Source organism: Protomyctophum bolini, assembly GCF_963924005.1.
Source record: "Protomyctophum bolini genome assembly, chromosome: 24".
NCBI lineage: Eukaryota > Metazoa > Chordata > Actinopteri > Myctophiformes > Myctophidae > Protomyctophum > Protomyctophum bolini.
This window is the reverse complement of record NC_137885.1, coordinates 28,845,839-28,871,647: the sequence shown is the minus strand read 5'-3', so window position 1 is coordinate 28,871,647 and position 25,809 is coordinate 28,845,839. Positions and strand designations below refer to the sequence as shown.

The window sequence follows — 25,809 nt, the reverse complement described above, 5'->3', positions numbered from 1 at the left end:
GCTCTGTTCCATTCTGGTCAAATTATTTGTTTTTGCATTCATTTATAATTCCATTTGTTCATATATATTTTTTTCTTTTAGATATGGTAGCTTTCTAGCCCTCCATAGGTCCAGGCAGGGACACCCCCCCCCCCCCACCCCCACCCTCTCATGGTTCCCTGAGGGAGTGGGTTAAGCTCCATTGAGCAGCGCTGGCTCCCCCTGCAGGCTGTGTGAGGCGTTACACTGCGGGTGATGAGGGGATGAACATGCCGTGCAGGTCCATGTGGACCGTGACGTCGACGGAGGCCCGGGCCACCTCCTCCATCGTCTGGGCGTTCAGAACCAGCAGGTAGGGGGCGATGTCTGGGTCCGGGGAGATGACCGACGACAGGATCACACCTACAGGGTGACCAGATCCAAACTGTTCATTAGACAGGATCACACCTATAGGGTGACCAGATCCAAACTGTTCATGTGACAGGATCACACCTACAGGGTGACCAGATCCAAACTGTTCATTTGACAGGATCACACCTATAGGGTGACCAGATCCAAACTGTTCATGTGACAGGATCACACCTATAGGGTGACCAGATCCAAACTGTTCATTAGACAGGATCACACCTACAGGGTGACCAGATCCAAACTGTTCATGTGACAGGATCACACCTACAGGGTGACCAGATCCAAACTGTTCATGTGACAGGATCACACCTATAGGGTGACCAGATCCAAACTGTTCATTAGACAGGATCACACCTATAGGGTGACCAGATCCAAACTGTTCATTTGACAGGATCACACCTACAGGGTGACCAGATCCAAACTGTTCATGTGACAGGATCACACCTACAGGGTGACCAGATCCAAACTGTTCATGTGAAGGACAGAAGTATCGCTTGTGTGGGACAAGTGGGATGGGGGGACCGTATCGCTTGTGTGGGACAAGTGGGATGGAGGGACCCCACGGTCCCCCCATCCCACTTGTCCCACACAAGCGATACTGGAGTACCGGGTTAGCAACGTACGACTTGAGTTGCTAACTGAGTGCTATATTAAATGCCTTGATGTCATATTCAACCATACAGGCCTATTGGTTATCATTAATAAACTTCTCTGGTGTCTCACATTTTGTTTTAAAATCAGGCTTTATTTATATTCTTATGCTATTTTAACAGGCTTAAAAACAAGCTTTACAACAGAAGGCCAACTATTAGGGGACTAAACTATTAATTAGGGTATTTGAACACTGATGCGTTTGCCTGCCAGTCACAATGTGGGACAGACAGGGTCTCAATATGAACACTGATGCCTGCCATGCAGTCACAATGTGGGACAGACAGGGTCTCAATGTGTGGGACGCCTGAAAAGTCTTGGAAACGAGGGACTGTCCCACGCAAAGAGGGACATCGGGTCACCCTAATCACACCTGCAGCGCAACCAGTTATATACGGTATGGAATAAGAACCCTTTCAGGACGGGGAACCCCTTCTGGTGTTCATTACGTTATACTATACTTTTGCTATTGAAAAATAGCAGATCTACAAGCTCATATAGCCGCGCTATGAGCTTGTAGATCTGCTATTTTTGGAAAAAATCATGAAAATGTGGCACAAGTCTTTGAATAATAATAGGCCTAATATTATATTTCAGAGCGGGTCCCTTGAACTACATATTTTCAGGTGGGGTTCCGCAGCCAAATACAGATCATTCTTTGGGTCCTTGACGTGAAATAGGTTGAGCACCAACTGACATATTATAGAAGCATTAGTTTTTTCAGAAAACTGTCAGGATTTAGAAGACATTGGTAGAATCAGCTCTTAATGGCTATTTAACCACACACTAAACAGCGTTTCTCTGGTCTCTATACCGTAATATAACACGACTCCCAGGCCCCTTGCTTTTCCACCGGGGTCGAACCGGTTCGGTTCTTTCTTCCCGCTAGTAAATATTGAACCAGTTCAGAGTGTTTCCACTGAAAATGAGTTGGTTTCCGAACTAAATATCCGACTAAATATACTGACAATTTCGTCCAACAAATAAAAACTGGACTAAAATGTTAGTAAGGGACTAGTGGACAAGAGATCCAGTTTTATGCTGGGTTGCATGCTGAAAATAGCAGATATACAATCTCACAACGCGTCGCAGCGCCTTTACCAAAGTGTAAAATATGTCATTACAACGACATCAAGGCCTGTCAAAACACATTTTACTAAATCTAAAGTCGACTTAAAACTAGACTAACACCAACACATTCCAGGTGACTAAAATGTGACCAAAACCAAGTGAGAAAACTATTCAAGAGACTAAATGACTAAAACTAAAATTGAAACTTGCTGCCAAAAACAACACTGTTCTTTTGGTGGAAAAGAGGCCACGGTGTCTCCACCTCGCCCGCGTTACGTACGGGTCGTTACGGGCGTTCCTTCCTTACCGTCGTCTTCCTCCAGGGCTCCGGGCGTGGCCACGAACACCGGCTCTGACGGGAAACAGTTCTCTGCCGTCCACTCCTTGTGTTCCCTCGTCACGATGTCCACCTTAGCTAGCTGGACGGACAGACAGACAGACAGACAGACAGACAGACAGACAGACAGACAGACAGACAGACAGACAGACAGACAGACAGACAGACAGACAGACAGACGTTACGTAATGTAGACAGCACTAGAATTGCATTTTATGTAGTCATAGCACTTTCTAGTACACATGTATATTGTATAATAATATATAATATGTTGTTAATGTTAATTTAACTCTGGGAGTGTAAAAATGGAACCAAATGGACCCATTAGGGCCCGCGGTGCCCCCCCCCCCCCCCCTCCCCGTTTCATAATTTTACTGTTACATTATATATTATTGTATTACCTTGTTAGGGTTAGGAGACCACTCCACTCTGGATCCATAGAAATAACGATACTTTTTGCCATTGAACTTATAGTTGATGCCCGGCATCTCCAACCCTATTGGTCCAAAACATAGGATATAATGTTAGTTATATCATCTCCAACCCTATTGGTCCAAAACATAGGATATAATGTTAGTTATATCATCTCCAACCCTATTGGTCCAAAACATAGGATATAATGTTAGTTATATCATCTCCAACCCTATTGGTCCAAAACATAGGATATAATGTTAGTATTTTACAGCCCGGCATCTCCAACCCTATTGGTCCAAAACATAGGATATAATGTTAGTTATATCATCTCCAACCCTATTGGTCCAAAACATAGGATATAATGTTAGTTATATCATCTCCAACCCTATTGGTCCAAAACATAGGATATAATGTTAGTATTTTACAGCCCGGCATCTCCAACCCTATTGGTCCAAAACATAGGATATAATGTTAGTTATATCATCTCCAACCCTATTGGTCCAAAACATAGGATATAATGTTAGTATTTTACAGCCCGGCATCTCCAACCCTGGTCCGAAACATAAATAATGTTACATTATATTTAATATATTGAATAACCTGTAAATAGATCATCAGGAGTACAGTACACATTATATTACCATTAAAGACTGTATCAGGAGTACAGTAGACTATATCGTACCATTAAAGACTGTATCAGGAGTACAGTAGACTATATCGTACCATTAAAGACTGTATCAGGAGTACAGTAGACTATATCGTACCATTAAAGACTGTATCAGGAGTACAGTAGACTATATCGTACCATTAAAGACTGTATCAGGAGTACAGTATAGACTATATCGTACCATTAAAGACTGTATCAGGAGTACAGTATAGACTATATCGTACCATTAAAGACTGTATCAGGAGTACAGTAGACTATATCGTACCATTAAAGACTGTATCAGGAGTACAGTAGACTATATCGTACCATTAAAGACTGTATCAGGAGTACAGTAGACTATATCGTACCATTAAAGACTGTATCAGGAGTACAGTATAGACTATATTGTACCATTAAAGACTGTATCAGGAGTACAGTAGACTATATCGTACCATTAAAGACTGTATCAGGAGTACAGTAGACTATATCGTACCATTAAAGACTGTATCAGGAGTACAGTAGACTATATCGTACCATTAAAGACTGTATCAGGAGTACAGTAGACTATATCGTACCATTAAAGACTGTATCAGGAGTACAGTAGACTATATCGTACCATTAAAGACTGTATCAGGAGTACAGTATAGACTATATCGTACCATTAAAGACTGTATCAGGAGTACAGTATAGACTATATCGTACCATTAAAGACTGTATCAGGAGTACAGTATAGACTATATCGTACCATTAAAGACTGTATCAGGAGTACAGTATAGACTATATCGTACCATTAAAGACTGTATCAGGAGTACAGTATAGACTATATCGTACCATTAAAGACTGTATCAGGAGTACAGTAGACTATATCGTACCATTAAAGACTGTATCAGGAGTACAGTAGACTATATCGTACCATTAAAGACTGTATCAGGAGTACAGTAGACTATATCGTACCATTAAAGACTGTATCAGGAGTACAGTATAGACTATATCGTACCATTAAAGACTGTATCAGGAGTACAGTAGACTATATCGTACCATTAAAGACTGTATCAGGAGTACAGTATAGACTATATCGTACCATTAAAGACTGTATCAGGAGTACAGTAGACTATATCGTACCATTAAAGACTGTATCAGGAGTACAGTAGACTATATCGTACCATTAAAGACTGTATCAGGAGTACAGTAGACTATATCGTACCATTAAAGACTGTATCAGGAGTACAGTAGACTATATCGTACCATTAAAGACTGTATCAGGAGTACAGTAGACTATATCGTACCATTAAAGACTGTATCAGGAGTACAGTATAGACTATATCGTACCATTAAAGACTGTATCAGGAGTACAGTAGACTATATCGTACCATTAAAGACTGTATCAGGAGTACAGTAGACTATATCGTACCATTAAAGACTGTATCAGGAGTACAGTAGACTATATCGTACCATTAAAGACTGTATCAGGAGTACAGTATAGACTATATCGTACCATTAAAGACTGTATCAGGAGTACAGTAGACTATATCGTACCATTAAAGACTGTATCAGGAGTACAGTAGACTATATCGTACCATTAAAGACTGTATCAGGAGTACAGTAGACTATATCGTACCATTAAAGACTGTATCAGGAGTACAGTAGACTATATCGTACCATTAAAGACTGTATCAGGAGTACAGTAGACTATATCGTACCATTAAAGACTGTATCAGGAGTACAGTATAGACTATATCGTACCATTAAAGACTGTATCAGGAGTACAGTAGACTATATCGTACCATTAAAGACTGTATCAGGAGTACAGTAGACTATATCGTACCATTAAAGACTGTATCAGGAGTACAGTAGACTATATCGTACCATTAAAGACTGTATCAGGAGTACAGTAGACTATATCGTACCATTAAAGACTGTATCAGGAGTACAGTAGACTATATCGTACCATTAAAGACTGTATCAGGAGTACAGTATAGACTATATCGTACCATTAAAGACTGTATCAGGAGTACAGTATAGACTATATCGTACCATTAAAAACTGTATCAGGAGTACAGTAGACTATATCGTACCATTAAAAACTGTATCAGGAGTACAGTATAGACTATATCGTACCATTAAAAACTGTATCAGGAGTACAGTATAGACTATATCGTACCATTAAAGACTGTATCAGGAGTACAGTATAGACTATATCGTACCATTAAAGACTGTATCAGGAGTACAGTAGACGGAGCCATTCTTCTGCAGGACGGCCTGGGCGGTGGTGTCTGACAGCGTCACCAGGTTGGTGCCGTGGGGACTGTCCTGTTATACAACAATAATAATAATATTAATATAATAATAATAATAATAATAATAATAATAATAATAATAATAATAATAATAATAATAATAATAATAATAATAATAATAATAATAATATGGGGACTGTCCTGTTATACAACAATAATAATAATATTAATATAATAATAATAATAATAATAATAATAATATGGGGACTGTCCTGTTATACAACAATAATAATAATATAAATATAATAATAATAATAATAATAATAATAATAATAATAATAATAATAATAATAATAATAATATGGGGACTGTCCTGTTATACAACAATAATATAATAATAATAATAATAATAATAATAATAATAATAATAATAATAATAATATGGGGACTGTCCTGGAAAACAACAATAACATTAAAAATATATACCTGCTCAGCAACACCGCTGGCAGGCTGCAGTTATAGTTACTAGCCCTTATAGCGTGTGTGCGTGTGCGTGTGCGTGCGTGCGTGCACGTGCGTGCGTGCGTGCGTGCGTGCGTGTGCGTGCGTCTCACCTGGTCTACATTGACAGGCAGTACAAATCTCTGGACGACGGGAGGAGAGAAGCTCTTGCTGCTTTCAACCCAGTCGTCTGCGTTCTGCTTCATGTTCTGTATAATTCAGGCATTTAGCAGACGCTCTTAACCCATTCTGACCTGAGATCAGATTCATACGAGGTTTCCACTGGACACACACTGGTCTGATTAACCCATTCTGACCTGAGATCAGATTCTAAAAATGTCAGTCGTTCTTTGATTTTTACAAAAATAGCAGACCTACAAGCTCGTAGCGCGCCACTCGGTGGCGCGCTACGAGCTTGTAGATCTGCTATTTTTCAGTAGCTAAAGCACGACATGATCGGTTAATCAGAATGGGTTAATCCAGAGCGTTTACAGTAAGCAAGAATAACAACACATGGTAATACAGTAAGCAAGAACAACACAAGTTAATACATCAAACACATAGAAATAATCTAGGATCAAATATAAGCTATACGAACCTAACACCCGTCGAACAATAGAATATCAGTACAATGAAACTATACCTATATACACTATAGACTGCTATGTCTACGTATGTGACCAGATTTCACTGAGAGACTGCCATCGGAAATGAGTTTATAGCACAGGCAGACTCTTCACATACTAGAGCATGTCTGAAAAAATCAAGCCCGTTTTCTCAACTCGCCGTTTTCTGCAAGACGTTACTCTAGTATAAACCATATCTCCAAAACTGGTGGGTCAAACTGAACAACCAATATGTCAATTTGAACCTATGATTCCCTGCTTTCATATGACATGAAAAAAAACGAAAATTCAAATAAATCCAATGGCAGTCCCTCAGTCAAATTTAGTCACATAATAACATGCTATCTAAATGACATATTTTAATAATAATAATAATAATAATATCTCAAACTTATATAGCGCTTTTCTGAGTACCCAAAGACGCTTTACATGGGGGGGGGGCTTGTTTACAGAGGTAACAACAAATTAAAAACAACTTTAATAGAAAAAGGAAAAATAACACTAAAAGCTAAAGAACATTTTCTTTAGCTTTTAGTACAAGGTCCTTTCTGCAAGGTCGTCGAGGCTAGGGCAAGCGCTGCGGTCTAAGGTGGAGTCTGAAGAGGCGATGTTGTCAAGACGATACGGCAGAAGACTGGGAGTGAATGAGTCAGGGCCGGTTCTAGGCATGGGCGAACTAGGCGGTCGCCTAGGGCCTCAACCACTGAGGGGGCCTCGTCACAGGGAGAAGATTTTTTTTTTTCATGTATCCCTTACATGGGCTACTGGCCACATGTGGCCCCCACCTAGCTTCTTAATTTTGATCTCAAAGTGCACCAGATTGAAGCATTTTCATGGCAAATTTACAATTTTTATCCGGCGTGGCAAAGCAGGAGGGGGGGGGGCCTCTGTATAATATGTTGCCTAGGGCCTCAAAAGGCCTAGAACCGGCACTGGAATGAGTGCAATGTAGAAAACACATCATTAGCCCAATTATCTACAACTAGAAACCATTACAGTCTGTACTCAGAGTGTTCAAATGGAAGCCAATGGGACCCATTTGGGTCCATACCAAGTAACCTCTATAATAAGACTAAGTATAGGTTACTATTACTAACTAGCCTGGTTAATAAACCAGACCGAATCAGCCGTTGGCAAAAAGAAAATTGCCTGCCGGCGGATTGCGGTCTGGAGAGGCTCAATTGTACGCCCATTTCCTACACCAGAGAAATGGGGCGGCCAATCGGGACACGGTATGCAATATGGGTGGGCTTTGGTACAGTGACTTTCAATGCTTGAGACCTTTGACTGACAGTAGCTCTGACCAATTGCGTCAAAGAGAAAATGTTTCAATCCGCCCGCCCTGGAAATGAAATCCAAGCTGAGCCTCCCCAGACTAATATCCCGCGGTCCGTGCGATATTAGGTTGCTATGGTTACTAACCTTTAAATAAAACATGTCGTACAGGTTGCTATGGTTACTAACCTTTAAATAAAACCTGTCGTACAGGTTGCTATGGTTACTAACCTTTAAATAAAACCTGTCGTACAGGTTGCTATGGTTACTAACCTTTAAATAAAACATGTCGTACAGGTTGCTATGGTTACTAACCTTTAAATAAAACCTGTCGTACAGGTTGCTATGGTTATACTAATCTTTAAATAAAACCTGCCGTACAGGTTGCTGTGGTTACAAACCTTTAAATAAAACATGTCGTACAGGTTGCTATGGTTACTAACCTTTAAATAAAACATGTCGTACAGGTTGCTATGGTTACTAACCTTTAAATAAAACATGTCGTACAGGTTGCTATGGTTACTAACCTTTAAATAAAACATGTCGTACAGGTTGCTATGGTTACTAACCTTTAAATAAAACATGTCGTACAGGTTGCTATGGTTACTAACCTTTAAATAAAACATGTCGTACAGGTTGCTATGGTTACTAACCTTTAAATAAAACATGTCGTACAGGTTGCTATGGTTACTAACCTTTAAATAAAACATGTCGTACAGGTTGCTGTGGTTACTAACCTTTAAATAAAACATGTCGTACAGGTTGCTGTGGTTATACTAACCTTTAAATAAAACATGTCGTACAGGTTGCTATGGTTACTAACCTTTAAATAAAACATGTCGTACAGGTTGCTATGGTTACTAACCTTTAAATAAAACATGTCGTACAGGTTGCTATGGTTACTAACCTTTAAATAAAACATGTCGTACAGGTTGCTATGGTTACTAACCTTTAAATAAAACATGTCGTACAGGTTGCTATGGTTACTAACCTTTAAATAAAACATGTCGTACAGGTTGCTATGGTTACTAACCTTTAAATAAAACATGTCGTACAGGTTGCTATGGTTACTAACCTTTAAATAAAACATGTCGTACAGGTTGCTATGGTTACTAACCTTTAAATAAAACATGTCGTACAGGTTGCTATGGTTACTAACCTTTAAATAAAACATGTCGTACAGGTTGCTATGGTTACTAACCTTTAAATAAAACATGTCGTACAGGTTGCTATGGTTACTAACCTTTAAATAAAACATGTCGTACAGGTTGCTATGGTTACAAACCTTTAATTAAAACATGTCGTACAGGTTGCTATGGTTATACTAACCTTTAAATAAAACATGTCGTACAGGTTGCTATGGTTACTAACCTTTAAATAAAACATGTCGTACAGGTTGCTATGGTTACTAACCTTTAAATAAAACATGTCGTACAGGTTGCTATGGTTATACTAACCTTTAAATAAAACATGTCGTACAGGTTGCTATGGTTACTAACCTTTAAATAAAACATGTCGTACAGGTTGCTATGGTTATACTAACCTTTAAATAAAACATGTCGTACAGGTTGCTATGGTTACTAACCTTTAAATAAAACATGTCGTACAGGTTGCTATGGTTACTAACCTTTAAATAAAACATGTCGTACAGGTTGCTATGGTTATACTAACCTTTAAATAAAACATGTCGTACAGGTTGCTATGGTTACTAACCTTTAAATAAAACATGTCGTACAGGTTGCTGTCCTTGTAGGTGATCATGTCGAAGACGACATGGCCGTCGTCCTCATAGGCGTTGATGTGGTGGAACACCACCAGAGCGTCTCCGTGGTAACAGGTGGACACGGCCTTGCCCGTCTTCTTGTTCATCAGGTGGAAATATGTCTGGAGGACGGACAGACAGACAGGCGGACAGACAGACAGGCAGACAGACAGGCGGACAGACAGACAGGCAGGCAGGCAGACAGACAGACAGACAGGCGGACAGACAGACAGGCAGGCAGGCAGGCAGGCAGGCAGGCAGGCAGGCAGGCAGGCAGGCAGGCAGACAGACAGGCAGACAGGCAGACAGACAGACAGACAGACAGGCAGGCAGGCAGACAGACAGACAGGCAGACAGTTAGTTGTATATTTGAAAACTTGAAAATGAATGGGACAACGGGCCCCTTTTCCACCGGAATTGAACCAGTTCGGTTCTTTTTTGGAACCATGCAGTTGAGACTATAGTTTTGAACCGGTTGAGAGTGTTTCCACTGAAAATGAATTGGTTCACAACAACAACAACAACAACCCTATAAAAGTTGGGTTCAAGAATCTAGAACGGAACCAGTGCAGCAAGCATGGACAGGACCCGCCCACCAGTTCATTAAAGATGGAGTGCCACCATTTTTTTCCACCCTAAAACATGATCATCAGGTATTATTACAATATAAGGGGGAAGAACTTTTTCCAAAAAGTGTACAGTATTTGTTAAAATCATGCTTTTATGTGGACACGCCCACCAGTTCATTAAGTATGCCTGGTTAGCCTGGTGGGTGGTGATGGGTGGTGATCCACCTGAACTGAATCCGCACCCACAGCTTTAGTTGTATGATAAAGGGGGAGGGGTTAGGGGAGTGGGCTGATAGTGTGATGTCACTATATTACTGTTTATTACTTTATTTCATTGGCCCGTTTGACTGTCAAGGGTTCAGCCTCCAGGAAGAAACCCTAAATGCAAAGTTAATACACCATTGCACATAAAAACGACTCCAGGGTGTCTAATGAAGTACTGTCACCTCATAGACACATACAGTAGACTCCAGGGTGTCTAATGAAGTACTGTCACCTCATAGACACATACAGTAGACTCCAGGGTGTCTAATGAAGTACTGTCACCTCATAGACACATACAGTAGACTCCAGGGTGTCTAATGAAGTACGGTCACCTCATAGACACATACAGTAGACTACAGGGTGTCTAATGAAGTACTGTCACCTCATAGACACATACAGTAGACTCCAGGGTGTCTAATGAAGTACTGTCACCTCATAGACACATACAGTAGACTCCAGGGTGTCTAATGGAGTACTGTCACCTCATAGACACATACAGTAGACTCCAGGGTGTCTAATGAAGTACTGTCACCTCATAGACACATACAGTAGACTCCAGGGTGTCTAATGAAGTACTGTCACCTCATAGACACATACAGTAGACTCCAGGGTGTCTAATGGAGTACTGTCACCTCATAGACACATACAGTAGACTCCAGGGTGTCTAATGAAGTACGGTCACCTCATAGACACATACAGTAGACTCCAGGGTGTCTAATGAAGTACTGTCACCTCATAGACACATACAGTAGACTCCAGGGTGTCTAATGAAGTACGTCACCTCATAGACACATACAGTAGACTCCAGGGTGTCTAATGAAGTACTATCACCTCATAGACACATACAGTAGACTCCAGGGTGTCTAATGAAGTATGGTCACCTCATAGACACATACAGTAGACTCCAGGGTGTCTAATGAAGTACTGTCACCTCATAGACACATACAGTAGACTCCAGGGTGTCTAATGAAGTACTGTCACCTCATAGACACATACAGTAGACTCCAGGGTGTCTAATGGAGTACTGTCACCTCATAGACACATACAGTAGACTCCAGGGTGTCTAATGAAGTACTGTCACCTCATAGACACCTGAAAAACTGAAGAAAGGAAAAGAATAAAAAGAAGAAGAAGAATGAGAGCACACTCACGACGTCCTGCTTGTCGTACTGCAGACAGCTTCCCCAGTTGACGCCTCTGAAGTACGCCGTGGCCAGACGCAGCACGTCCATCTTGAAGGGCTGCTCCACGAAGACCACGTAGTTCTCCGTCATGCCGAAGCTGTGGTAGTAGCTGGGGTAGAGCACGGAGCGCATGGGGATGGAGCACACCGTCTCCACCTTGCGCAGCGCCAGTTTGCCCCGCTCCTTGTCTGGAATATATTTTTTAAAAATCACACCCGTGTGAACCGAGTGGTGCAACTAACTCCCCCCTCCCCCCCACTGTCTCTCTCTCTCTCTCTCTCTGTTTCTGCATGGCCCTGGTACTCATACTGGTGCTCATGAACACATACACAGGTGAACCAACACATAGGTGAACACGGACATTTCTGGTTGTAGGAGTGGTTGCACCACTCAAAAAAAGAAAAAAATCATACCCATTTGCTCTCTAAACCACTGGTTCCCAAACACTGGGTCGAGACCAATTTGTATGGGTTTTCTACATTTATTATAATGTTTAAAAAAAACAGTCCCAAAAAAAGGTTTTCAATTGATTAAAGTGCTGCTATCAGTGCCTAATTATAATGGTGTGTAAAAAAAGAAAGAAATCTAAACTTGCCAAGTCGTGCCGCGGACACCCCTGGTGCGTGCCGCGGACACCCCTGGTGCGTGCCGCGGACACCCCTGGTGCGTGCCACGGACACCCCTGGTGCGTGCCGCGGACACCCCTGGTGCGTGCCACGGACACCCCTGGTGCGTGCCGCGGACACCCCTGGTGCGTGCCGCGGACACCCCTGGTGCGTGCCACGGACACCCCTGGTGCGTGCCGCGGACACCCCTGGTGCGTGCGCATGTTTAGTTGTGTTGCGTGTGGAGTGGTGTATACGTTGTCGTACCCGTGGCGTCTTTGGGGACTTTGAAGATGACGTATTTGGGCCGTCCCAGGCCCATGATGGCGGTGCCCATGTTGTAGGTGTTCCCTTCGTCGTCGTAATGGGGGTGGGCCGTGGCCAGGTTGATGGAGATGTGGTTCCTGTAATTCACCTGAGAAATAAATACCCCTTCAATGAGTACATTTTACTACAGAAATACCCCTTCAATGAGTACATTTTACTACATAAATACCCCTTCAATGAGTACATTTTACTACAGAAATACCCCTTCAATGAGTACATTTTACTACATAAATACCCCTTCAATGAGTACATTTTACTACAGAAATACCCCTTCAATGAGTACATTTTACTACATGTTTACACAGAGAAATACCCCTTCAATGAGTACATTTTTTACTACATGTTTACACAGAGCTTTAACTACAGGGTTGAGCGAGGCATCAGCCCTGCTATAGAGTTGCCGGTTCCATTTCCACCTGAATCGGCACTGATTGATTGATTGATTGATTGATTGATTGATTGATTGATTGATAGATTGATTGATTGAAGACTTGTTTACATCAGGGTCCTCCATTTTCAATTCATCAGCACTTTTAGAGACGTATACACATAGTGGTGTCATGTATGACATAATGTTATCTAATCCGTGCTGATATTATAATAATATATCTTTACTGCAACGGGATGGTTCAGAGTGCACACGTCCTAAAGATAACTAAACATCTATTGTACATACTGTACATGCAAGATTATCGTAAAGAACACAGAACAACAGAATGGAAGTGATTTGTTTTTGACAGAGATCGACGATGTGGGAGGGGGCAGATCTACATGCTATATGAGCGAGTTCCGATGTGACACATTGTTAACTTGTAGATGTGTCATTTTTAAGCATTGTGGCCTTGTAGCCTACCGTAAAATGTATAGTCTCTCAGGATAGAATCCGCTAACATTGTTAAAATTGTGTTCACTGATGAAAATAGAAACAGCATTATTGAAACACGCTTAAAGACACTTAATGTTTTACATCCAACTTAGGAAATATCAGCCTTTGGTGGAACATATTATGGTGGCCTTAGGATATAACTGTCAACCTATTGTCATGGAAGTCTGAGGATATAACTGTCAACTTATTGTCATGGAAGTCTGAGGATATAACTGTCAACCTATTGTCATGGAAGTCTGAGGATATAACTGTCAACCTATTGTCATGGAAGTCTGAGGATATAACTGTCAACTTATTGTCATGGAAGTCTGAGGATATAACTGTCAACCTATTGTCATGGAAGTCTGAGGATATAACTGTCAACCTATTGTCATGGAAGTCTGAGGATATAACTGTCAACTTATTGTCATGGATGTCTGAGGATATAACTGTCAACTTATTGTCATGGAAGTCTGAGGATATAACTGTCAACTTATTGTCATGGATGTCTGAGGATATAACTGTCAACTTATTGTCATGGAAGTCTGAGGATATAACTGTCAACTTATTGTCATGGAAGTCTGAGGATATAACTGTCAACTTATTGTCATGGAAGTCTGAGGATATAACTGTCAACTTATTGTCATGGAAGTCTGAGCCACTTTCACTAACTTGTGGTCTGACATCGGGAGGAATGCAAAAAATGCCATAAAAGGCTAAATATACTGTTCTATCTATGAGGTCATTCCTTGACTCACTTTCTGTAGTGTGTAATCAATATGTTATCTTTTCCCTCTGTCTGCTACAAAGCAGGTGCATTATCTGGTTTGACCACAATGTAACCTTCATTTGATCAGTGTTTGGATCTATAACAGTTCAAGTGTGTGTGCGTGCGTGCGTGCGTGCGTGTGTGCGTGCGTGCGTGCGTGCGTGCGTGCGTGCGTGCGTGCGCGTGCGTGCGTGCATACACTCACTCTGCCCACGGTGTCCAGGCTGTGCGGATCTATCTGGTTGATGTAGTTGACCTCAGACGAAGCGTAGTAATCCTCTCCATAGCGGATGATGTTGATCAGGTTGTTGTCAGTGAAGTCTGGGATGGCGTTACACATGTAGGTGAACGCCCTGGCACAAGGACACAGCGGTTAGAGCAGTCTGTGGTGGCGTTTGAACGCCCTGGCACAAGGACACAGCGGTTAGAGAGCAGTCTGTGGTGGCGTTTGAACGCCCCGGCACAAGGACATGTAAAGCATCAACGTCATTTCCTTGAGCAGTACTTCCGCCAAAGTCCCTCAACTTTCGCCCAAAACAAATGATAGCCTCTACACCTTAGGACCTAAGGCTTAGGTCTCAGGTCTCTACACCTTAGGACCTAAGGCTTATGTCTCTACACCTTAGGTCTCAGGTCTCTACACCTTAGGTCTTAGGTCTCTACACCTTAGGTCTTAGGTCTCTACACCTTAGGTCTTATGTCTCTACAGCTAAGGCTTAGGTCTCTACACCTTAGGTCTTAGGTCTCTACACCTTAGGTCTTAGGTCTCTACACCTTAGGTCTTAGGTCTCTACACCTAAGGCTTAGGTCTCTACACCTTAGGTCTTAGGTCTCTACACCTTAGGTCTTAGGTCTCTACACCTTAGGTCTTATGTCTCTACACCTTAGGTCTTAGGTCTCTACACCTTAGGTCTTAGGTCTCTACACCTTAGGTCTTAGGTCTCTACACCTTAGGTCTTAGGTCTCTACACCTTAGGTCTTAGGTCTATACAGCTTAGGTCTTAGGTCTCTACACCTTAGGTCTTAGGTCTCTACACCTTAGGTCTTAGGTCTCTACACCTTAGGTCTTAGGTCTCTACACCTTAGGTCTTAGGTCTCTACACCTTAGGTCTTAGGTCTCTACACCTTAGGTCTTAGGTCTCTACACCTTAGGTCTTAGGTCTCTACACCTTAGGTCTTAGGTCTCTACACCTTAGGTCTTATGTCTCTACAGCTAAGGCTTAGGTCTCTACACCTTAGGTCTTAGGTCTATACACCTTAGGTCTTAGGTCTCTACACCTTAGGTCTTAGGTCTCTACACCTTAGGTCTTAGGTCTCTACACCTTAGGTCTTAGGTCTCTACACCTTAGGTCTTAGGTCTCTACACCTAAGGCTTAGGTCTCTACACCTTAGGTCTTAGGTCTCTACACCTAAGGCTTAGGTCTCTACACCTTAGGTCTTAGGTCTCTACACCTTAGGTCTTAGGTCTCTACACCTTAGGTCTTAGGTCTCTACACCTTAGGTCTTAGGTCTCTACACCTTAGGTCTTAGGTCTCTACACCTTAGGTCTTAGGTCTCTACACCTTAGGTCTTAGGTCTCTACACCTTAGGTCTTAGGTCTCTACACCTTAGGTCTTAGGTCTCTACACCTTAGGTCTTAGGTCTCTACACCTTAGGTCTTAGGTCTATACAGCTTAGGTCTTAGGTCTATACAGCTTAGGTCTTATGTCTCTACAGCTAAGGCTTAGGTCTCTACACCTTAGGTCTTAGGTCTCTACACCTAAGGCTTAGGTCTCTACACCTTAGGTCTTATGTCTCTACAGCTAAGGCTTAGGTCTCTACACCTTAGGTCTTATGTCTCTACACCTAAGGCTTAGGTCTCTACACCTTAGGTCTTAGGTCTCTACACCTTAGGTCTTAGGTCTCTACACCTTAGGTCTTAGGTCTCTACACCTTAGGTCTTAGGTCTATACACCTTAGGTCTTAGGTCTCTACAGCTTAGGTCTTAGGTCTCTACACCTTAGGTCTTAGGTCTATACACCTTAGGTCTTAGGTCTCTACAGCTTAGGTCTTAGGTCTCTACACCTTAGGTCTTAGGTCTCTACACCTTAGGTCTTAGGTCTCTACACCTTAGGTCTTAGGTCTCTACACCTTAGGTCTTAGGTCTCTACACCTTAGGTCTTAGGTCTATACACCTTAGGTCTTAGGTCTCTACACCTTAGGTCTTAGGTCTCTACACCTTAGGTCTTAGGTCTCTACACCTTAGGTCTTAGGTCTCTACACCTTAGGTCTTAGGTCTCTACACCTTAGGTCTTAGGTCTCTACACCTTAGGTCTCTACACCTTAGGTCTTATGTCTCTACACCTTAGGTCTTAGGTCTCTACACCTTAGGTCTTAGGTCTCTACACCTTAGGTCTCTACACCTTAGGTCTTAGGTCTCTACACCTTAGGTCTCTACACCTTAGGTCTTAGGTCTCTACACCTAAGGCTTAGGTCTCTACACCTTAGGTCTTAGGTCTCTACACCTAAGGCTTAGGTCTCTACACCTTAGGTCTTAGGTCTCTACAGCTTAGGTCTTAGGTCTCTACACCTTAGGTCTTAGGTCTCTACACCTAAGGCTTAGGTCTCTACACCTAAGGCTTAGGTCTCTACACCTTAGGTCTTATGTCTCTACAGCTAAGGCTTAGGTCTCTACACCTTAGGTCTTAGGTCTCTACACCTTAGGTCTTAGGTCTCTACACCTTAGGTCTTAGGTCTCTACACCTTAGGTCTTAGGTCTCTACACCTTAGGTCTTAGGTCTCTACACCTTAGGTCTTAGGTCTCTACACCTTAGGTCTTAGGTCTCTACAGCTTAGGTCTTAGGTCTCTACACCTAAGGCTTAGGTCTCTACACCTTAGGTCTTAGGTCTCTACACCTAAGGCTTAGGTCTCTACACCTTAGGTCTTAGGTCTCTACACCTTAGGTCTTAGGTCTCTACACCTTAGGTCTTAGGTCTCTACACCTTAGGTCTTAGGTCTCTACACCTTAGGTCTTAGGTCTATACAGCTTAGGTCTTAGGTCTCTACACCTTAGGTCTTAGGTCTCTACACCTTAGGTCTCTACACCTTAGGTCTTAGGTCTCTACACCTAAGGCTTAGGTCTCTACACCTTAGGTCTTAGGTCTCTACACCTAAGGCTTAGGTCTCTACACCTTAGGTCTTAGGTCTCTACAGCTTAGGTCTTAGGTCTCTACACCTTAGGTCTTAGGTCTCTACAGCTTAGGTCTTAGGTCTATACACCTTAGGTCTTAGGTCTCTACACCTTAGGTCTTAGGTCTCTACACCTTAGGTCTTAGGTCTCTACACCTTAGGTCTTAGGTCTCTATACAGCTTAGGTCTTAGGTCTCTACACCTTAGGTCTTAGGTCTCTACACCTTAGGTCTTAGGTCTCTACACCTTAGGTCTCAGGTCTCTACACCTTAGGTCTTAGGTCTCTACACCTTAGGTCTTAGGTCTCTACACCTTAGGTCTTAGGTCTATACAGCTTAGGTCTTAGGTCTCTACACCTTAGGTCTCTACACCTTAGGTCTTAGGTCTCTACACCTAAGGCTTAGGTCTCTACACCTTAGGTCTTAGGTCTCTACAGCTTAGGTCTTAGGTCTCTACACCTTAGGTCTTAGGTCTCTACACCTAAGGCTTAGGTCTCTACACCTTAGGTCTTATGTCTCTACAGCTAAGGCTTAGGTCTCTACACCTTAGGTCTTAGGTCTCTACACCTTAGGTCTTATGTCTCTACACCTTAGGTCTTAGGTCTCTACACCTTAGGTCTTAGGTCTCTACACCTTAGGTCTTAGGTCTCTACACCTTAGGTCTTAGGTCTCTACACCTTAGGTCTTAGGTCTCTACACCTTAGGTCTTAGGTCTCTACACCTTAGGTCTTAGGTCTCTACAGCTTAGGTCTTAGGTCTCTACACCTTAGGTCTTAGGTCTCTACACCTAAGGCTTAGGTCTCTACACCTTAGGTCTTAGGTCTCTACACCTAAGGCTTAGGTCTCTACACCTTAGGTCTTAGGTCTCTACAGCTTAGGTCTTAGGTCTCTACACCTTAGGTCTTAGGTCTCTACACCTAAGGCTTAGGTCTCTACACCTTAGGTCTTATGTCTCTACAGCTAAGGCTTAGGTCTCTACACCTTAGGTCTTAGGTCTCTACACCTAAGGCTTAGGTCTCTACACCTTAGGTCTTAGGTCTCTACAGCTTAGGTCTTAGGTCTCTACACCTTAGGTCTTAGGTCTCTACACCTTAGGTCTTAGGTCTCTACACCTTAGGTCTTAGGTCTCTACACCTTAGGTCTTATGTCTCTACACCTTAGGTCTTAGGTCTCTACACCTTAGGTCTTAGGTCTATACAGCTAAGGCTTAGGTCTCTACACCTTAGGTCTTAGGTCTATACAGCTTAGGTCTTAGGTCTCTACACCTTAGGTCTTAGGTCTCTACACCTTAGGTCTTAGGTCTCTACACCTTAGGTCTTAGGTCTCTACACCTTAGGTCTTAGGTCTATACAGCTTAGGTCTTAGGTCTCTACACCTTAGGTCTCAGGTCTCTACACCTTAGGTCTTAGGTCTCTACACCTTAGGTCTTAGGTCTCTACACCTTAGGTCTTAGGTCTCTACACCTTAGGTCTTAGGTCTCTACACCTAAGGCTTAGGTCTCTACACCTTAGGTCTTAGGTCTCTACACCTTAGGTCTTAGGTCTCTACACCGTAGGTCTTAGGTCTCTACACCTTAGGTCTTAGGTCTATACACCTTAGGTCTTAGGTCTCTACACCTTAGGTCTTGGGTCTCTACACCTTAGGTCTTAGGTCTTAGGTCTCTACACCTTAGGTCTTAGGTCTCTACACCGTAGGTCTTAGGTCTCTACACCTTAGGTCTTAGGTCTCTACACCTTAGGTCTTATGTCTCTACAGCTAAGGCTTAGGTCTCTACACCTTAGGTCTTAGGTCTCTACACCTTAGGTCTTAGGTCTCTACAGCTTAGGTCTTAGGTCTCTACACCTTAGGTCTTAGGTCTCTACAGCTTAGGTCTTAGGTCTCTATACCTTAGGTCTTAGGTCTCTACAGCTTAGGTCTCTACACCTTAGGTCTTAGGTCTATACAGCTTAGGTCTTGTCCGGCGTGCTCAGTGTGTGGGGCCTTTTTGTTCAGCTTGACATTTAGGGTCAGGCTCTGGAAGTGAGTGTAATTTGGCCCAGTTATCTTGAGGGGCCCAGCTCTGATATCACACTTTGAGACAAGATGTTTTTGTAAGGGCCATGCAGGGTTGATTATTGTATACGGTACCTGGAGAAGATGTTCTGGCAGGGGTCAGGGTAGATCATGGTTCCAAACTCACACACAACGATCTTGTTGGCTTTGGTGTTCCTCTTGTATGTGTCGCTACGGAGGAACTTACTCCTGTAATACACGTCCCCTAAAACACACACACACACACACACACACACACACACACACACACACACACACACACACACACACACACACACACACACACACACACACACACACACACACACACACACACACACACACACACACACACACACACACACCTTACTCCCGTGTACAATTTAGGCTGAATCCAGAGCTACTTACAGTAAGCAAGAACACATGGTTGGTAATACATAAAATACACAGTATCATGAATCATATTAAGATATAATAACCTAATATCTGTCTAACAGTAGAATATCTGTACAGTGAAGCTATCGTAGCTAAGCTACCCATCGTCGTCACTGACGGACGGATGCCTATGAGTATCAATTAGTTCACAGAGTTCTATGTCTACATAAATGACATAAATGTGCCTTTGTTGCATACGCCTGTATTAGGTCGTCGAGGCTAGTGCACGTGCTACGGGCTAAGGTGGAGTCTGAGTTTTCAGACTGCGGTCTCCCACTACACACTACACACTACACACTACACACTACTCACTACACACTACGTACACACTATTTACTCCTGTACAACATCCACCTCACCTATAAGCACGCACAATACATCAACTCCTGTACCACACCTCCCTTAAAAACCACACCAAAGTCTATGACAAAACAAAACACAGAATGATACAGCACACCATACTCCATGGCTGCCTATACCACACAGTGTTAGCACTGTGTGTCGGGCACAACCCTCTCATTAGGATTGATTTTAAAATTATTTTACTTGTCTATAAAGCTCTCAATGGTCTCGCACCTTCCTACCTACATGACTGCCTGCCTAAATATGTCCCAAACCGCCCCCCTAAGGTCTTCCTCTGCTGGCCTGCTCGCTTTGCCAAAACAAATGGCAACTAAAAAATACGGGGAAGCAGCTTTTTGCTTCTACGGGCCGTCGGCATGGAACAACCTCCCACTGTACCTTCGTCAGGCAGCCTCTGTAGACATTTTTAAAGCTCAGCTTAAGACCCACTTCTACAACATTGCTTTTAATTGATCTTTTATTTTTTATTTTTGTTATTCATGTCCTCACTGTATTGCATTACTGCTTGTTCTTAATGTTGTTGCCTTGCTTTTCTTTTATTCTCCATTTTTCTGTAAAGCACTTTGAGCTGCATTTCATGTCATGAAAGGTGCTATACAAATAAAGTTTTATTATTATTATTATTATTATTATGTCCATATTGCTTTTTTTTGAGGGGCACTAGTCCTATGCACAGCTTTTGGGGGTAGGCTATGAGCCGTGTTTGTGTTTGTAGCACGGACTGTGATGATTTGATTGGTTGAGCACAGACTGTGATGATTTGATTGGTTGAGCACGGAATGTGATGGATATGATGATAAGAGCGCCCTTCACTATACATCAAAAGTATACAAGCTCGAAATGAGGTGTTTTGACCTTGTAGATAATCCTGATGAAAAGCAACAGATTTGGATAATAGGCCGATATGAGTTTTCCACCTGACTGAGACGATTATGAAAAAAACAACATACAGTACACAAGACAATGTCGCAAAACACAGTGAGTTTACTGAGCAAACTATGAACCTTCATGCAGGGGCAGAATTCATTCTAATCCAGGTTTATATAGGATTCTAATCCAGGTTCATAGGATAGGATTATAATCCAGGTTTATAGGATCCTAGTCCAGTTTCATAGGTTTATAATCCAGGTTCTAGGACGTACCATCTTTGAAAGTGTAGCTGTGGATCAGAGACATCCCATCAAACCAGTGGTTGTAGGCGGAGTCTCCCATGGAGAACAGACCGGGACCATTACGTAGCAGAGTACCCTGCAACCAATCAGGAACCACCCCTACACACACACACACACACACACACACACACACACACACACACACACACACAAACACACACAGAGAGAGAGGGGGGAGAGGGGAGGTTCTTTAAAATCAGACATTATATATTTGTATTTATTTTGCCCTGTATCTTGATGCTCAATGGTTTAAAGCCGGTTTAATTGCATTGTTCCTTAAATGTGCTATACAAATAAACTTTGTATTGCATTTCTAAACATTCAGGTGTTTTTTGGCAATTTTACAAAATGCCAAAACGCCTCAACATAATGTTTGAAATAGGACTTACGGTAGCAACAGAAACCCTATATCGTCCTATAGCGGGGAAAATAGCCGATCTTACAAATGCTGTGAGCTTGTAGATCGGCTAAAAGGGGTGGACGCTATAGGGGATAGACGCTCACACGCGTGAGCTTGTAGATCAGTTGTTTTGAAGCAGCCCACACAATACAGGTTGAAAACCCAATTCACAAGTTGTCAGATATATCTATATGTTTTCAAAATGTGTCCCAAATCTTTTGAAACTCCTTAGTGAAAGTTATAAGTTTTAAAGCCCCCTACCTTTGATGTCTGCTTTCACAGGCTCTGGAGTTTCAGTCGCATTCTGTGCAAATATCTTTTGCATTTTGGGTTATTTCTCTAAATGATTATTCCCCAGTGAAGCGGTTTTGCCTGCAGATACTGTACGAGGAGAAGCAACATGTGTTGTGTGTGTGTACTGTGAGTGAACCTTCAACCTAGACCATTAAACCACTCCTCCTCAGTGTTACGTAATAGAGTCCCGCCCCCCGACTAGACCAGATGTTTCAGAAAGTATTTATTTAAAGACCAAACCCACGACACGCTGTATTAACAGGCTGGATTACCAGCCTATTATGTGCCTGGACCACTCGGCCGGCCCAGGCCTACCTAGAGATTATTTAAAAACATTAGTTACTATAGTTACTTTGTAGATTTGGATTATTACTACAAAACATGCATTCAACTACAGCCCGATACATTTCGGCCATTTGAAAATAGCAGCAGTAGAAGCTCACAATTCTACAAAGCAAAGCAAAGTTACCATGTTTACCCAGGGTAACTGGACTATAAGCTCAAGAACTTGTTTACAGCCAGGCCCTGCTCATATAGAACATTTCATGGTAGGGGGTTCAATGCCTTGCTCAAGGGCACTTCAGCGGTGGTAATTTTAACGTGCCGGTCCGGGGATACGAACTATATAGCGACCTTCACGATATCAAGACCGCTCCGCAAACCGTTCGGCCACACCGCTGCCCCAACTTTGGTACTTAACCCATTCTGACCTGAGATCAGATTCATACGAGTTTTCCACTGGACACACACTGGTCTGATTAAGGACTTTTTCCACCACTATAGATGTAGGACACACACATGTCCGTGTGTCTGGAGGACCACAGGGACACGTACGTGACCGTTGGACTCGTTTTAACGACCGTCTCGTTATCGGCCCGAGGATAATTATCTAAATCAATATTATGGTTTTATGGGCCGTAATTATATACTGTAGCACGTTTTGTTATAGACACACAGTGGTGCACGTGCACTGCAGACACGTAGCCTACCACCGCAGTCCAGAGTCTCTCTGTGAGACGTGCAAAGTGTATTTTTACAAACTAAATTAATTTGTGCGTGCGCGTTCATCCTAAAATACCATTTGTAAATCCTCAATTCCGCGTGTGAATTGTAAATCTGCATTTGGCATTCCTTTTTCCTGTTGAATCATTTTGAGACAAACGTCACGCTTTTTTATGAGAACTTTGTAAGTTGGCATTTAAATACATTTATACTTGCGGGCGCACTTATCAAAAGTATATCATTTGTAAATCATCAACTCTTTGTGTCAATTGTTGCCACTGCATCTGTGGATTGTCTCAATGCATTTGTGACTCCAGCCACTTGTGGAACCAGCATGCGGTAGAAATGTCTCAAAAAAGGTGAGGCTGCCTCTAAACCAATGGGAGACTAAGGGTCGATTCATACTCCTATTTTAGAGCCGAATAAAAGTCGGTTCGGCGCTGTAGAGCCTACAATGTGACGTCATTTGAGGTTCGGGGGGGGGGGGGGGGGGGGGGGGGGGGGTACCGTCCTGAAGTCGGCTCTTCGGTGCTACTGACATTTTCTGACGAGCCGAAAAATTTCAGCACTACAGCGCCGAAACAGGAGTATGAATCGGCCCTTATACCATAAATCCTATAGTCTGAAGATCATAAAAACACACAGCAACATGAGCTACAAGGCGAGGGAGGGCGAGGTGAATTTGCCGGTCGACCCATAGGCCGACCCATGCATGCGGCCGACCAGCCGACCCATGCGGCCAACCGGCTGACCTATGCGGCCAACCCATGAGCCACCGGCCGACCCATGAGCCACCGGCCAACCCATGAGCCACCGGCCGACCCATGAGCCACCGGCCGACCCATGCGCTGACCGGCCCACCCATGAGCTGACCGGCCCACCTTTTTACCGCATGCTGGTTTCACAAATGCTTTGAGAAAGTTGGCTGGTGTTTCTTTTTTTCTTCTTTTTTTTTTTTTTTTTTTTACAAATTGTCATATATTTGTAAAAATCATAGCACATGTATTTAAATGCCAACTTACAAGTTACACGTTTTTTTGTGGATATATAGGACAATACATTTGTAAAGATTATCATAAAAAAGCGTGACGTTTGTCTCAAAATGATTCAACAGGAAATACCATTTACAAATGGTATTTTAGGATAAACGCGTACAAGAGTACAAGAGTCCTTTCGGGCTTGGTTTGTAACCCAACTAGGGAGTACAAACACAGTAATGAACCTGGGGGTTATCATCTATGAAAAGGCAACACAATGAGAAGAAAATGAACCATTGTAACTGCTCCTAAACCATCTTCATCTGGTGCAGAAATAAGACAAACTCCCCCCTGTCAGGTGTAAAGGAGCAACTTGGACACTCAGGCATGAAGGGAGCATGAGTTAAGTCCGTTGCTCTCCCCAGGTTGGCGGAGGGTGTGCAGAGCCCAGGATCACAGTAGATGATTGGCACAGGGGTGAAAAATGGGTTACAAAATCGTGGGATAAAAAATATACATATAAAAAAAAGAAATAAGACAACGTCCCAACTGATATCGAGAGGGCTTTTTATTTATCCCAAGCGACAACGTGGAAAAACTGCAACAAAAAACACAACACTATCCTTTTAAACACAATGAAACATGAAATATGAATGTCCTTGTTGTCAGCCAATCATGATGTCCGTATTATATATAAACAAACACAATGAGATCATCATCATGTACACAAACAAGTAAACGATCGAAGGAATTACAACACTGTTTACAAACAAACAAAACAACTGGAACATACCGTATGCGCCTTCTGCACAGACTTTTAGGAGTTCAGTTAAGTTCTCGTTCTTTTTAATATTATTTTCTTTCTTATCTTTTGTGGAGACTCTGACACATAGACGCTCTGACATGAAAGAGCTCCTCTCTTCACCTCTGTTTGTTCTGCTCAACATGCCCAAACCCAACAGGTGATTGAAATGAGGTGATTAGCATGCTTACCGTAGGTGAGCCTATAATTCAACCTGCCCATGAAACAGACAAACAGACCACAAATACAGAGCACAGTAGATGGCACTATCTCACCATGCATTTACCATCTTCTCTAGCTGCAGGGGCGCGTTCGGAAATAGCGCACGTACTGAGCGCACTCACAGTTAACAGTCTTTGTATTGAGTTTGTGCTTGAAATGTACTGTAGCCTAATTCTGCAAACTGTTAATAACTATTTAAATCAATCAATCAAAACGCGCGTGTGTGTGTGTGTGTGTGTGTGTGTAAATGAATTAATCAAATAAAAAATAGACTAGTGTGTCGCACACTATTTTTTATTTGATTCATTCATTTATTTTTGTATATGACGTTATCTGGCTGCATTGAAGTGTAGCCTGCTATGATTCAACTTTTAACGTTTATATTAATTGTTTTAAAATGTTAGTAGCCTACCTATAGTAAAAGTTTTTTTTTAATGTTAATGTATTTATTTT

General features: G+C 42.4%; 1 protein-coding gene across 1 annotated transcript; it reads right to left on the bottom strand.

Annotated features, from left to right (window-relative positions):
- Positions 1–220: 220 nt before the first annotated feature.
- On the bottom strand, positions 221–22,437 carry bco1l (beta-carotene oxygenase 1, like; the record flags this gene model as incomplete). The annotated part of the gene is made up of 12 exons (XM_080758097.1): positions 22,321–22,437; positions 21,630–21,758; positions 19,786–19,915; positions 14,696–14,843; positions 12,797–12,944; positions 11,892–12,112; positions 9,859–10,029; positions 6,358–6,453; positions 5,711–5,816; positions 2,848–2,942; positions 2,417–2,528; positions 221–381 (listed from the first exon to the last, which is right to left on the bottom strand). Exons 1-12 carry the CDS (start codon positions 22,382–22,384, stop codon positions 221–223), a joined length of 1,581 nt encoding a protein of 526 aa, XP_080614223.1. The 5' UTR covers positions 22,385–22,437.
- Between the last annotated feature and the right edge of the window lie 3,372 nt (positions 22,438–25,809).